General features: G+C 52.0%; 3 protein-coding genes across 3 annotated transcripts; 1 reads left to right on the top strand and 2 right to left on the bottom strand.

Annotated features, from left to right (window-relative positions):
- Window positions 1-3,617: 3,617 nt before the first annotated feature.
- A1O9_02291 (uncharacterized protein) lies at window positions 3,618-4,325 on the top strand (the record flags this gene model as incomplete). Its single annotated transcript, XM_013407866.1, has 1 exon — window positions 3,618-4,325. One exon carries the CDS (start codon window positions 3,618-3,620, stop codon window positions 4,323-4,325), a length of 708 nt encoding a protein of 235 aa, XP_013263320.1.
- Window positions 4,326-4,880: 555 nt separating this feature from the next.
- A1O9_02290 (uncharacterized protein) lies at window positions 4,881-6,848 on the bottom strand (the record flags this gene model as incomplete). The annotated part of the gene is made up of 1 exon (XM_013407865.1): window positions 4,881-6,848. The coding sequence occupies one exon, from the start codon at window positions 6,846-6,848 to the stop codon at window positions 4,881-4,883; it is 1,968 nt and encodes a 655-aa protein (XP_013263319.1).
- A 556-nt stretch (window positions 6,849-7,404) lies between these two features.
- A1O9_02289 (uncharacterized protein) lies at window positions 7,405-13,452 on the bottom strand (the record flags this gene model as incomplete). The annotated part of the gene is made up of 1 exon (XM_013407864.1): window positions 7,405-13,452. One exon carries the CDS (start codon window positions 13,450-13,452, stop codon window positions 7,405-7,407), a length of 6,048 nt encoding a protein of 2,015 aa, XP_013263318.1.
- Between the last annotated feature and the right edge of the window lie 436 nt (window positions 13,453-13,888).

Genomic DNA, 13,888 nt, shown 5'->3' with positions numbered 1-13,888 from the left:
CTTCTACTTGAGCACCCATCCATTTTTGTCATTGATGTGCTTGTAATGTTTGGAAGAGAAGTCCAAGTTCCCCACGTGCAGCCTCTTGACGGGCCAGGACAGCAAGTGCAGCGAAGTATTACACGGAATGGCAGCTGTTCGGTTTTGTTTCGTATGCTACAGTAATGCCAGAACCTCGTTGATCAAAGTTTTGATTCTTGCATATACATATCATGGCAGTAACGTGCAGTGTACACCGTACAATCTGCGCACCAAATCATGTACGCAAATGCGACTGGAAATACTCTGAACAGGCCACAATACGTAGCACTCGGTAACTCGACCTCATGACCGTGAGCCTAAGCAGCAAGACGCCTGAAATAACATCAGCATGACCGAAAAAGACAAAACCCACCAGCAGACGTAGTAATAACCTTCATACCATGTGTTTCTTCTGCCGCCATTCTATCCAGGTACTGCTAGTGATGACTGATGAAACAGCTTTTGTAAGGAGAAGCGCCAGTCACCTAGAGTTCATAACCAGTTACAGAAGTGTACATCTCGTACCGAGCACGATATTCCTCGTAATTCTGATCGGTACCTGGTGCCTGCCGATCAGCTTCCCCCACCACATCTGCAAGGTCAAGCTTGCAAGGGGCCCCATCGGCGTTACCAGTCAGGTTAATTAGCTTTCCTCGCTTGCTGGCTCCGAAATAGGGGGCGAGAAGGAATAGCTGCGTCCTCTTCATGGGGAGAACCTCCAAAAACTAGACCCCGACGGAGTTGCGACGGCCTTGACAGGTGGAATTGCGCGGGTTGAGCTTGGGCCTCTCGCACTCTCGCATCGCACCCTAGGTCCGTCCCTTAGGAGTTCGATGCTGAGAGACGGCCTCGGGGCCTGAGGCCCCCGTGACTCTTCCAACTAGGTTCTGACCACAGTCAGCAACCCCTACCTCTCATTCCCTCGAACTCTTCGCCAAACGGAGCGAACTGCAACTCCGCTGGCCAATACTGCAACCCCCGACCAAATTGCCAAAATGACCAATTCAAAACCGAATGTACGGAGTGTACGGGTTCTGGCCACGTCAATTTCCCAGTTCGCGAACATGCGGTGATGCCATCACGTTTCAGGCTGGAACTTTCATATGGGGGATCAGAATACCTCGCATCTTGTCTGGGGGCGAATTCACAATTGGAATGCTTCTATGAACCCTGACTGGCTGGACTTTGAATGCAGAGGTGTCGAGGTTTTTGCCCCTCTTCTTGGCTGTGGATGCAAAGCCTGAGGCCGCCCTCCTCCCTGTCAGGGTTGGCTTGAATGCACGAGTCTGCTGGTTGACCGCTGCTGACAACCGCCCTTGCCGCCCGAGAGCCCTACGCACGCATGGCGAAAAAAAGGGGGTAGTTCCTCAGATCGTGTGTTTCAGATCTGGAAGTTTCATCAATATGCGGGTATCCTGCATGCATGATGATTGCTCAGGCGAGAAAGGCGCTCTGCAGGAATGCCTTGCGTCGCATTTGCCGGTTGGACGACCGTTTGCACGAAGGGACGACCTCTCACCTCCTCAAGCCGCCAGTGTGCATGATCGTTGTCTGGCGGGCGGAGTACAGCGCTGGGTAGTCCGCACCGAAGCGCTCAGCATGGCATCATGTTATGAACCGCTGGTATCGTGAGACTTGCGCCCTGCAATGCTAGCTGAACTTGTCCAGAGCGACCACATATTGTACTCGTACTGTCCGAGTTGCAGAGTCACATTACGGGACGATATCTCTTCGTTCCAAGCGCTCCGCGAAGCCATGGTTAACTCAACTGACCAGCGCTAGATCTTGCCCGAAGCACAAGCGTTGAGCACGTCCGATAGCTTACCATGGCAACGCCTTCTGCAACTATTGATTTCTTCGCCAGCGAAGCCTATGGCCAGTGCACCTCGATATTACCAGTTGGTTTAAGGTTGTGGAACGAGAGAGACATCTGTCTCATTACGTGGAGGGCACATATCGCACGATACGTACTGCACAACAAGTTGGCAACCGGTCCAACTAACAACCACCCAATTGAGCGAGATCCTGCGTCGTGCGATTGAGAAGGAAAAACCAAGGATAACAAACTTCTACACACATGTAGGGATCATCAGAGTCCCAAATCCGGCAGCCAGTGTATGTGCTGTTGAGTTATTCGGTTTGCCAGGCCAAAAGAACGCTCAACCGCCCATCCAGGTTGCATCTGCCCGAATCTCCTTGGACTAGACCTATCTCATCCCATACAACTATTCATGCAATGCATTGAGAATACCAGGAAACCCACGCTTCATTCATCCTGTTTTCCATGGCAAGATCAGAGCCCGAGCTGACTTCAGGGTCCTGCCTTTTCTTCAGGACGTCATCATCATTGCGTTGTTGTAGAAGCCGTGCCGTTATTCGAATCCAAGCACAGAGCTGAGAATCTGTAACCTTGGGAGTACAATGCATGGGACTCCGCAGAGCTCGTTGCTATCCATTTTCCCCATGCAGACTGCTGCCGGAATGTGGGACTTTTGCTTAAGCCATTTTAATTATGCATCAGGAATATACATATCAAACCACCAGCGTTGTAAGGTCTCATCGATGGCATCATACCCAACCGATCCGGAGAATAAAATGCGGGAAGAAGACCTCAATACTATAACTCGATTTTTCCATGACCACAGGTGGCCCCTTCATCGGCCGAGGAAACCAAGGAGCCAGCTCCCCTCTACAATTCGCAACTATATAGCTCTAGTCTCCAGGCCCGTCCCTCGTCAGCGTGCCTCACCCTGTCGTAGCCCTAGGCGTCGACAATCCATCGGTTGAAATCAAGATTCCTCCGTCGGCAATCTGCATAGACGTACAAGGAGCTATTAGAAACGGGTGAAAAGCGCGTAAAAGGCGAAGATCAGTGGTCCGTTAAGGGTTAAAATAAAATATCAGAAATCGGCTAAATATCGTGTGTACAGTCCGGAGCTCGGCATGACCAGTCTTGACGCGTTATTGAGCACGGTGAGCAAAGTAGCGAGGTCCTATGCATACAGTGGCCCACAACTTGGCCCGCGAGGTTCCCAAGTTTTGTTGTTTGGCATTCTCGGAATCCCTAAGTTCGCGTTTCCCGCTCATTTATCGTTAGTAGGAGTGCATTCCCAGACCGATGCGGATATAAGCTGCGGATATTACCAAGTGCGGCTATTGGGTGCGGCTGTTATGTGTTGCTATCAGGTGTGGACATCAATTGCGGCTCTTAACTGCGCTCATCAGGCATATTCTGTAGTGATTGAAGGGAATGACTCCCGATCGAGAATCATCTCCGAAGCTACTGGGGCAGCGGAGAGCGCTATATAGAACTTCATTTGGTTAGCTCCACGTCGATTGTTCAGCCTACCAGCTTTATCAGGAATACAATGCTTGGTCGCGGTGGTCGAGCTGTATGCTTCTGGTAGTTCAATCGAAGATCAGGATCAAGCTCCACCGCTTGATGACATCGATTATGAGGCTCAAGCCACAGAATCAGCTATAAAAATGGCACATATCGGCCGTCCAGATGCCCAGCCTCCAAATAGCCCATAGTCATATTCCTTTTCCCTTGAGAATTCAAGAATCAAGACACCTTACCGCATTGTGTCGCTGCCATGGTAGCCGTTCGCTTCCTGACTTGTTGCCTCCTGCTGGGCATCCAAGGTGCTTATGCTTGTGCCCTCGAGCCCCGTCAAGATAGCACCGATTTTTTGACAGTTGGCAAAGATGGCCCTGCCGACCAGGAGACTCTTGGCTACAATCTCAACCATCTCTCTCTCATTGTGCACAACCTTACGGCTAGCATGGAGTTTTACGGCAATGTTCTCGGAATGCGCCATCTTTTCACAGCCCAATTAACGCCCTCGTACAGTGTCACCTACATGGGCCACGCCCATGGAGGGAAGAATGGCACAGGCTACCAAACCGGCGAGGAACTGTTACGAGAGAAAAATAATGCTGCAGGGCTTCTAGAGTTTCAGTACTTTGCAAATTCCGAAGACAAGAACCTTACAGCTACTACGCAGCGCCCAAATACCTTCAGTCACATCGGTCTTATTGTGCCCAGCCTCGAGAAGGCTCAGGAGAGAATGGAAAAATTTGGAGTGAAGATCTCTAAGCGCATCGGACAGAGCGCCGAAGGGATTGCGTCTGTCGAGAATGCGCTTGGTGCTGGCGAATATGCAACCAAAAATCAAACAGAGCGCGACTTGCTGATTAAGGGACAAGAACTGGTAGGATTTGCACAGCTGTTGACCGTTGAGGATCCAGACGGGAACATGATCGAAGTTCAGCAGCTGGTAGCACCTCCAGGTGTCGCGTAATGGGCATGTTGCCAGTCTCATGCAGCACTCTATTTAGCAAGAGGACGTAGATATGCTCTTGAATCCTTCTGATAAATGGGGACTCCCTATCGTGAGAGGACTTGGTTAAAGTATCAAGAGTACTTTGAGGAAGAAGCAAAATGTAGCCTGTATAAAATAGTACCAGCGCTAAAAATTACCTAGCGCGTACTAATCGATAGGAGCGGTCATATTAGTATTTAGGATACTTTCGCAGGATCCGGCTCACGTTCGACAACGTATATGCTCCTGCGCTGCGGTGACTCTCGTTTGTACATATGTGGTTTCGAGAGTGAGGTTGAGGCTTCGACTTCGTGGTGTAGTGGGCTCCCTCGGCACGCAATATTTTTATTTGGGACTTGGAGACGATTACGATTAGTGCAGTAGATTTTTGGGTCTTGTTTCCAGTTGATCACCAGTACGATTGAACTCACAAGACAACGGCATCATATTCAGGGAGGTTTATCACAGCTTTGCTGGAATTCAATCATCATATATGCATATAAATATATTTTCCTTTGTGGAGAGAAAGGAACATCAATCACTCCCCGCTACTGGAGCCTGGTTGTGTCCCACCAGCGCTTTCCTGACATCTTTTTTCCACCCTTTCGTCTTCGCCCACTTCTGATTCTGCGCCTCGAGACTATCCAGCAACGGCTTTCGCATAACGGGGACATATTTCCCAACAAGCCTCGCGCCGTCACCGCCATTGAAGACCTTCGTCGAGCGAGTATGGCCCTTCGGCAGGGGCCCCCTCTGTCCACTCCTCTTGAACGAAGTCCCATCACCCTGTCCAATCGCCAGATCGAGTAGGCTGCCGGCGAGAACCTCTTTCATCTTGGCCTCCCGCCACTGTTGCCAGAGCTCGTCGATGACGCCCGTTGCGCCGCATCTGCCGTCGTTCCTACCCGTCAGCGCGGGCAGTGTACGCTCGTCGCCCGTGTAGATCCAGTCGATGCCGTCTTGCATGACCTCGTCATCCTTGGGGAAGATGCAGTCCCAGAGGACCAGCGGTGAATCGTCAGCCATCTCGTACGCCGGTCTGCGCGGGTTGTTTTCCACATCCAATAGCTGATCGACGATAGATGGCTCCTCGAGACCTTGGCCGACAAGGAAGAGAATTGCGGCCATGCAGCGGACTTGGTGCCAGAGAAAAGCGGTGCCGTGGACGCAGAACGTATAGACTTTTGGGCCTGGCTCAGAAAGTAGGTCGCCCGCAGCAGTCCCCAGGACCGATGGCACCAGGCCTTGGTACCCGGTCTGATTCAGATCCTGGAGACGGGAGAAATCCTTGCCGAAACTCTCAAATTCCACCACATCAGCAAAGGTCACCCGCCGCTGGCAGTTCGGCATCTGTTTAGTGGGATCGATTTTACATAAATTTCGAAAGTCGTGCAGGCCTTCCAGCTTTTTGGCAGCTTCTCTCATCTTGTCGATATCAAGCCATCCTTCTCGCAGATTTGTGGGTATGCCGTCGTGCGTAGTCAGTCCATTAGGGCCCGGTGTTGGGCAGAAGCCGGGATTGGTGAAAAAGTATTTATATCGACGCTCGCGGCACGAAAATCGGGCGTCAAAGGTAGGTGGAGGATCGGGACACCAGGCCAAGATTCGAATGTCAGGGGGCAAGACCGAGTTGAGGATGTTGGCATAGGAGAGTTCATCGGCGACTGGATCGAAGGGTTTAGTGAGTTCATGGGCATCGGTATCATCGGCGGGGATGGAGAGCATGTTGCCGTCTGGAGGGGAGCTCGAATATTCTTCTTGTGAATGCTCAACATCCTGCCCATCGATTCCATTCGAGTCATGGTTTGGATATGCTTCCAGGGGCCGATTGCTTCTCACACGAATCCCAATGACCTGCCCAAACGCACTCACCCCACGGTCCGTCCGGCCGCATTTAGAGTATTGACACCCATCCCAGTTGACATCTAGCTTGACCTTCCCACCTTGGTCCCCCGGCGTACCCTTTCCATCAGTGTACCTCCTCAGTCTTTCTTCGGTGCCCCATATGACATTGTAGCTCTGATCAACTCGCACTCCACCCGCCGCGGGCTCTAATAAGGGACTGATCAACCGTGTCTTGCGCAAAGCTTTCCACAGAGTCTCCTCTATGGTCGGCCGGGGCACGATATTGTTGTTCGCGTGCTCGAACCCGTTGTATCGTTGGCCCAGATAGGCAAATTTCAAGGCGATATGCCGTGTAGAATACTTGCTCGGGTCGAAGTCTTTCAGGCGTCGTGGAGAGGTTGAGCGACTCTGGGGCTGAGGACTCGAACGAGAGGCTGTTATTGGTCTTGGTGATATGGAGCGGCGAGAGGCGCCTTTTGCAGTCCTTGCTGTTAGTTCGGCGAGGCTTTTCCTCGAGTCCTGCAGTTGACGCTCGAGGAGAGTGATTCGCGAGATCAAGTCTTCAGTTGAATAGGAGCTGTAGTCATTCTCCTGGTTATTTGCCTCCAATGGAGCGCCGGTTGTCTGATTTAAGTTATGCTCCTCGGGCGTGATCATGCCGACGGGTGTGGTGGGTGGTGGAAACTTCACGCGCGGGGAGTCACTTAGAGTACGGACTGGCGTTGACGGCGGCAATGGAGGGAGAGGATGAGAGCAACAGAGGGAATAAGAAGCCACGAGCCTGCCTGTCGACAATCCTCGCAAAGGACAGTGTCGCAGAACAGGCATTAAACCCTCGTGAAGCCCCTGCGTGTTACGCAGCCTTGGATTTGGAGAAGTTGTCGACTCATGGGATTTTTGAGATGGATGAGCGTGGAGTAAACCCAAATCAGGTGACGACACAGCCCAACAGCCTCGTCACGTGCCATCACCGGGCACCTACAGTAAGGGCACATACGAACAAAGACGGCGACGGAATTCTGGTCAGTTATTACATCGGAATGTTACATGAAGGGCTTTAATGCCATCCAATATTCCGAACGCCAAAGTGTTGGAATCCAACCTAGATCTCATGCCAAGCATCCCATTCATCCAGATCCATCCTTCGATGTCCTTCTAGTTGGACGAGAATGTGCAGAAACATCGACAGTATGCTTAGTTTCCATCATGCTGCTCAGTCATTCTGCTCCCGCGCCTCGTGGAACTCCTCTTGCTCATCCTCGGGGCTATCCCCGGCCAGGTTTTCCTGGGAGTCTTGGATTTCCATTTCACCCTCGCCCTCGCCCTCACCATCAACCTCACCATCAGCCTCGTCCTCGGGGTCCTCCATTTCTTCGTCGTCGTTATTCTGTTCATCCAAGGAGTCGTTCTGGCCATCATCGTCAGCACCTTCGTCTCCGCCATCATCCCCGCCATCATCCTCGCCATCATCCCCGCCTTCGTCGCCATCAGCATCCTCGGCTCGCTCGTTGGCCCTTTCCAGCTCCGAGAAGAGTTGCTTCTTCTCATCGTCCAGATCGTCCAGATCGCTCAGTTCACTGCCCGTATCATTCTCGCCGTCGGCACTGTCGCGCATACTGCCTCTGCGCGAGCTCGCCCGACTGTCATAGGTTCGTTCCTTCGCGTCCCCTTCCTTCGGATTGATCGGCGAGGAGTCGGCCTGATCGTCTCGGAGGACGACTTCAATGTTGGGACGCTTGCTTAGAATGGGTGTCTTGATTGGCGGTGGCTTGGCAATGGCGGCTTCAGCTTTTCGCTGGATTTCGCGCCTGGTCACCGTCTTGGTTCGACCAGGTTTGCCCGGCACGCGAGGTACTTCTGGCATTGCCTGACCAGAGCCGCCCGGGAGAGGTTTGGATGAACCCTGAAGACCAAGCCCGATAGGTGCCGATACTGACAAAGCTAGTGGAAGCTCTGCAGTACCGTCTCCCTGAGCTCGAAGGACGGTGTTAAGTCGGCCCCGCTCGGTATCTCCATCATTACTAGGAGCCAGGTCTGCGGTCATGTTGATGAATGTGCCTTGCGGGAAAGGGGCAGGTTGCGCCGGGGGCTGCTCTTCTGGTGGCAGTTGCGCCACAAATTCCTCGTAGAGGCACGCATACGCATCGCCGATGAGATCGTCGATGAGCGGGCCCTTCATCAAACTATTATTGAGTCTCTTGAGATCGATACCGTCGCGCATGATATCCAGGAACACTGACGTGGTGTCCGGATCCAGTGCCCAGGCTTCCATTTTCTCTGACTTTTTGGTAAATTCCTCATGATTCATCCCGTCGAAAAGTGCTCTCTCACGACCGTCAGGGATCTTTCCATGACGTCTCAACAGTCTCACATACACAGTCGTGACGGCCTCCCATACTTTGGTATGGTCCAGAAAATCAGTCGTCTTGCGACGGATCCTGCGGACGAGTTGATCCAGATTCATCCGGTCGTTCAACTGTTCCAATACATGGACGAAGAACGCGACGTAGCGCCCAGTGTAGACGTAATGTCGCCCCGGCCGTTCGTTCTCGGGTTTCCACACCTGGATGGTCATCGTCTTGGTAAATATTTGTTGGGTGAACTGATGTTTGGCACCCAGGGCGCCGGCTATACCGGGTGATTCGTCGTAGATAACATGGGCAGCGCGGTCGATGATTCTGTGGTGCCAGTTAGACTTGTCGGCGTTTCCAAGCTTCTTCAAAATGTCGAGCATGTAAGGCACCCACTCAGGCCCAGCGCCGTCCTCATACTCGGAAAGATGGATGCCCTGGGCGTACCGTGTAGCTTGCAGATACTCCTCGCCCTGTGTGTAGGATATTGCGCGTCGTGTGACGAGCTTGTGAACGATGGACACGAGTTTGAAATGTGGCTCCAGAATCGGCTCATTCGACTTTTCTTTCTTTGGCAGTGCCTCAATGGCTTCGGTAATGGCCTCTACCACTTCCTCTGCGGTCACAGGCCGGCGTCGTGTCCGATTTTCCGGACTGGTAAACATCTTCCATAGGCACTTGCAACGAGTATAGTGGGTAGTCCAATGTTTGGGTTTCTCGCTGAATTTGCGGCTCAAGAGATATGCGGCGAATTTCCAAAGTGCGTATGAACCAACGGGAGGGTGATAAGCTTGTTTCGACATGGTCATGTCGATGCGGCTGCTCATATGGCGCATATGCTTGTCCGTCCTGAACGCTTCCATATTCAGCGGAGGACGAGAGGAAGCGTAGAGACGTGTCGCGAACTCGGCCAGCATATTTTCAATCTTTAGAGCATCATCTGGCACGGTCTCTGGGAGGCGCATGGCGATTGCCGTCGCCATGACATAGCTATGAATAGCCTGGCGCTCGAGCAAAGCGATATCGCCTCGTGAATCGTTCAATTTGGTGGAATTCCAGATCAGGTCGTCTTCAATTTTGGCCTCATACACCTGGGCCAGGCGGTACCACGTTTCCCACTTATTGATGTTGTGGTCAAGGTCTTGTCGGAACAGCGATGCGGCAGTGTCTAGATCGTCGGTCGGCGTTGGGCTAACTCGCTTGATTGATTTGTACTTTGCAAGACTCATGTGCCCAAGCAGGAAATACCATCCGTTGCGGGCCGCAATCTCGGTGTCACTCTCCGCATGGCGAGTCGGGAGGTCGCCCAGCCCGCGGATGCATCGATAGAGATCGTCTGATTTGATCGGAGACTTGAGGTAACTGGATATGATTCGCTTGTTGTACATCAAAGGTGGAAGGCTTTTGACAGCTCCTAATGCACTCTGAATTTTATCAATCGTGGTCCGAAGCTCACCCTTTGCCAGGTCCTTGATGTTGTACTTGGCTGCATAAGTCATAATCGTAGGGACCAGCGACCACGCCGTCTTTCGATCCAAGTTCTCAGTAGGACAGCCATGATTGGTATCTCCGACGCCACTGGTGAACCGAAGTTGATAGAGATCGAAGAAGACTTGGGTCATGTCTGTGGTGTAGTCCTGCTGGGTGCTGAGGGTACATAATTCGGCCTTGACAAGTTTGACAAACGCCTTGTTCGCGTACTTGCAATATTGGCGAATGCCAATACAATTGTGGACCGTACTCAGGTATTCAGCCAGGTCGTCGGCCGCCCGCCCAAATGATGATGGATGCTGTACCGTGGCCTCTTTCAGGAGAAGGTACTGAACGAGGCAAGTTCGAACGAGCATCTCTCGGAGACGATCTTTGCTTTTTTCAAAAAGCTTTGAAGAGGCAGCTCCCCTGAGCTGAGGAGGCGCTGTTTGACCGACACGAACTGAGTCTTCGTATATGACAAAGCCATGGAGTATCCTTGTAAGAGATGTGACAGCTTTCAGCGAAGAGCGAAGGTGCGCATCATCGACACACTCAAAGGCCGAATTGTCGCTCAGGGCTTTGGGCAGCAGCCTGACCATCAATTCATCGGTATCACGTAGCCATTTTAACATGGATGTTTGGCGAGCATCGAACTCTGAGTCAAGATGTCTTGTGGTGAACAATTCATGAACACTGGTCTCAATCGCTCGCAAAAGACATGATATCACCTTGGGTGTGTATGAAATTGCGATGTAAGCGTTCTGAAGCCGTCTCCAGAGGAAGAGCTTGAGGGACGCGTCCCCCGCTTCCAGGAACTGGATCAACCTCTCCATTTGGGGGACACGTTGATCGCTTCGGCTTGATTCCGGTCTTTCGTCGACACCAAGAATTGACCTAGGCTCTAGAATTGGCTCGAGCTTCTCGATTACAGCCACAGGATTGCTGTTATCGGTATCAAACACGTTGGTGAAGAAATCCAAGGTGCTCAGGCGTGATACCTCCTGGTCAATGGCCAATGTTGAGATGACTGGCATGGCAGTGCTATTTGGGAGGTGAATAACTTCCAGACTAGACTTTTGCAAAAGGGCCTTGAGATCTTGTAGACACAGCAGCACATGAGCTTTGTCAACGTCCTGTGAGAGGGTTGCACAAATGGCAGACGCCCAGATGAAGCGGACGATCAAAGGATCGTCCAGCTCGGGCCTGCCGGACATGCCAAGATGTAGATGCATCACGTCGTTTGCCAGGCTGGCAGACTGCAGTAATTTAGTTTCGCTGGATGATCTGGCGCTTTCCGGCACATCACTACTTGGGCTCATGATGGCAGAGTGGTGATCGAGATGCAGTTCAAACCAAGACTGAACGAATCCGAAAAGTGCTTGAACATCAGCCACATGATCACTGCTGGTAGCACGGTCAGCTCCCTCCAGGGCGAAATAGCACTGGCGTAATGTTTCGTATATCTGTGCATGAGCGATGCACAGCATGCTATTCAATGTATGCCTCAGCTGCGTGGACCAAGGTTGACGAAGGTATAGCGATTTGGACGATCTATCGTCCTTGTTGCTGATCAAGAGGGATGATAACCAAATCAAGGTAGCGTCGTATATGTTACTTGGTTGCGCATTGATCAAGTCGGCCACCGCGATTAATTCAGAGTCGTCTCCATTTGTGGCAGGTTGCATTCCTTTTGCCAGGGTTGGCCTAGAATGTTGGAGGAAAAGGGACATTCCGGTCGACTTCTCGGCAAAGTCATGATGGCCATGACCGGAGATGATGGCATGCCCCTTCTCATCGGTCCAGTTCAACAATGCAGTCCTCAAATCCGCAAGGAGTATCAAGTCCTCTCGCGATGTGTCCGAGGCGAGCTTATGGTGTGTCCCGTTGGTGCTACTCTGCCAAAAGGCTTGCTTTGCCTCCTCTGTCGACAGGTAAAATTGAAGGTCTATCTTTGCCAGCATGGAATTGACAACGTCAAACATGGCCTGATCTGTCTGCTCAAAAAATGCCAGCTGGTCCAGGAAGTACTGAGGGTCATCATGCGTGGCTTCATCTTCTTGTGCAGCAAGATCCGCCATGGATTCTCGCGCACGCAGTCGTTTACTCTTTGTCCGTCCTTCAGGCTCTTCATTACCGGCCACGGCGGTGGATCGCTTTCTTGAACCAGGCTCGCCAGAAGAGGTAGGTGGTACGGAATTCCGTAATTCGTCTGCAGTGGAAAGGACTTGCGTGGCAACTTCGATGGTGTTTTCTGCATTCTCGCTCCGGGTATCCTGGTGCTGCGCGTTCCGCTCTGACGGGGGCTCCTTCTCCCCGGAAGGGCTTTCGTAAACTTGATTGCCATTGACTAGGGCTATTGAGACACTGCTGGGCAGATTCTGACTGACGCTTGTGGGGTCATGTGAGGGGCTGATATCTCGAGAATCGGGCATATCCCTATCCTGATGCACAACCAACCCTTCGGGCAGCTCAACATGAACGCTCGTCGCAGCATTGAAAGATACATCACCGCCGTGAACTGCTTGGATCGTCTGATTGATGACTTCGCCCAAGGAGTTGAGATCGCCTGATGTGATTTTCAGTCGGACTTGGCCTCCGCCAAAACTCAGTGGTCGGTAACGGTCATCGACATATTCGAGCCGACTGGTGCGCTTGGGAAGATATGGATAGGGATCGTTGGTCCTTCTCAGTGCCATCAGCAGCTGACTCCTAGGTCGTTTCTCGGGTTTTCCAAGACGGGTGAGGTCGTCCTCCAACAGATTGACAACCTCCTCCAGCTCTCCCGCTGCAAATGCCTCATCGAGGCCCGAAAGATCAATTGCCTGTGAGGTGTCATCGTCATCGCCGGCTAAGACACTCTCCAGGCAAAAACGAGTGATCCTTTGCGTGGACAACAGCACCTCGGCGACGCGCGCGGACTTCTTCCATAGATCGAGATCGGTGTCATCCCTTTCTAGGGCTTTGGCGAAGTCGCCTATGCTCTCTGTGCAGGCCTTGGCGTAGTATCGACAAAGATCTACTCGAGGTCCGTGTTTGTCGGAGAGTTGATGGCGCGCAACATCAAGGATAAATTGCCCTCGATTTTTGAAGGCGAGATAGAGAAGTTGGGGGATGGAGCTGGCGGATGACTCCGTAGCATTGCTGGGAAGGAGAGCCAGAGCTCCGGTGTCATGATGGGCGGCGCTGGCTGATACCTCTTCGTCGAGTTCGTCATGAGCAAAGTCAGATACGACTTCTGGATATTTGAAGACGTCGGACTGTAACAGTTCCTTGTAGGCATCGCGGGCCTCTTGGAAAAAGTCAGATCCCTGGGAGTGGAGCTTGAGCGCATTTTGATAAAGTTTGAACGCTTCTTCGAGTTGGATTTCTTTGGTGTCGTCGACCTCCTCCTCGACGGTGTCTTCGAGCTCAACATTCAAGGCCGTAAAGCTGGACATGGTGTCGATGGCCGTGAGTGGTTGCCCAGAAACGGTTTGTGCTGGGGAACCATCATCGAACACTCAAGACCAGATATTGGTGGAAACGGTGATGGTTTGATGATTTGGTGATGATTCAAAGCGAGATGAGATAAACCTGGTGCTAATTGCGGCAATATCTGACACATCAACTGGTCACGATCCGTGAAACGCGTGGTTTGGAAAGCCCTGGACGTGACGCGCAGCACATGCCGGGCACTTCCCAGAAGGGAAGGCAGAGCGACAGATTTCATGCAGCAACATTATTCCGATTCCGACATGCCACTGGCACACGGTCTACGCAGGACAGGTGCTATTGCTAGCATGTTGCATTTCACCAATATCTGAATACTCATTGAGTCGAGACAACTACCACTTGCCTAATTGGAAGCGACAAGAACTGAATCTCGAACTCCGC

Source organism: Exophiala aquamarina, assembly GCF_000709125.1.
Source record: "Exophiala aquamarina CBS 119918 chromosome Unknown aczIA-supercont1.2, whole genome shotgun sequence".
NCBI lineage: Eukaryota > Fungi > Ascomycota > Eurotiomycetes > Chaetothyriales > Herpotrichiellaceae > Exophiala > Exophiala aquamarina.
Note: the sequence above shows the minus strand (reverse complement) of the source record. Positions and strands in the feature narration are given on the sequence as shown.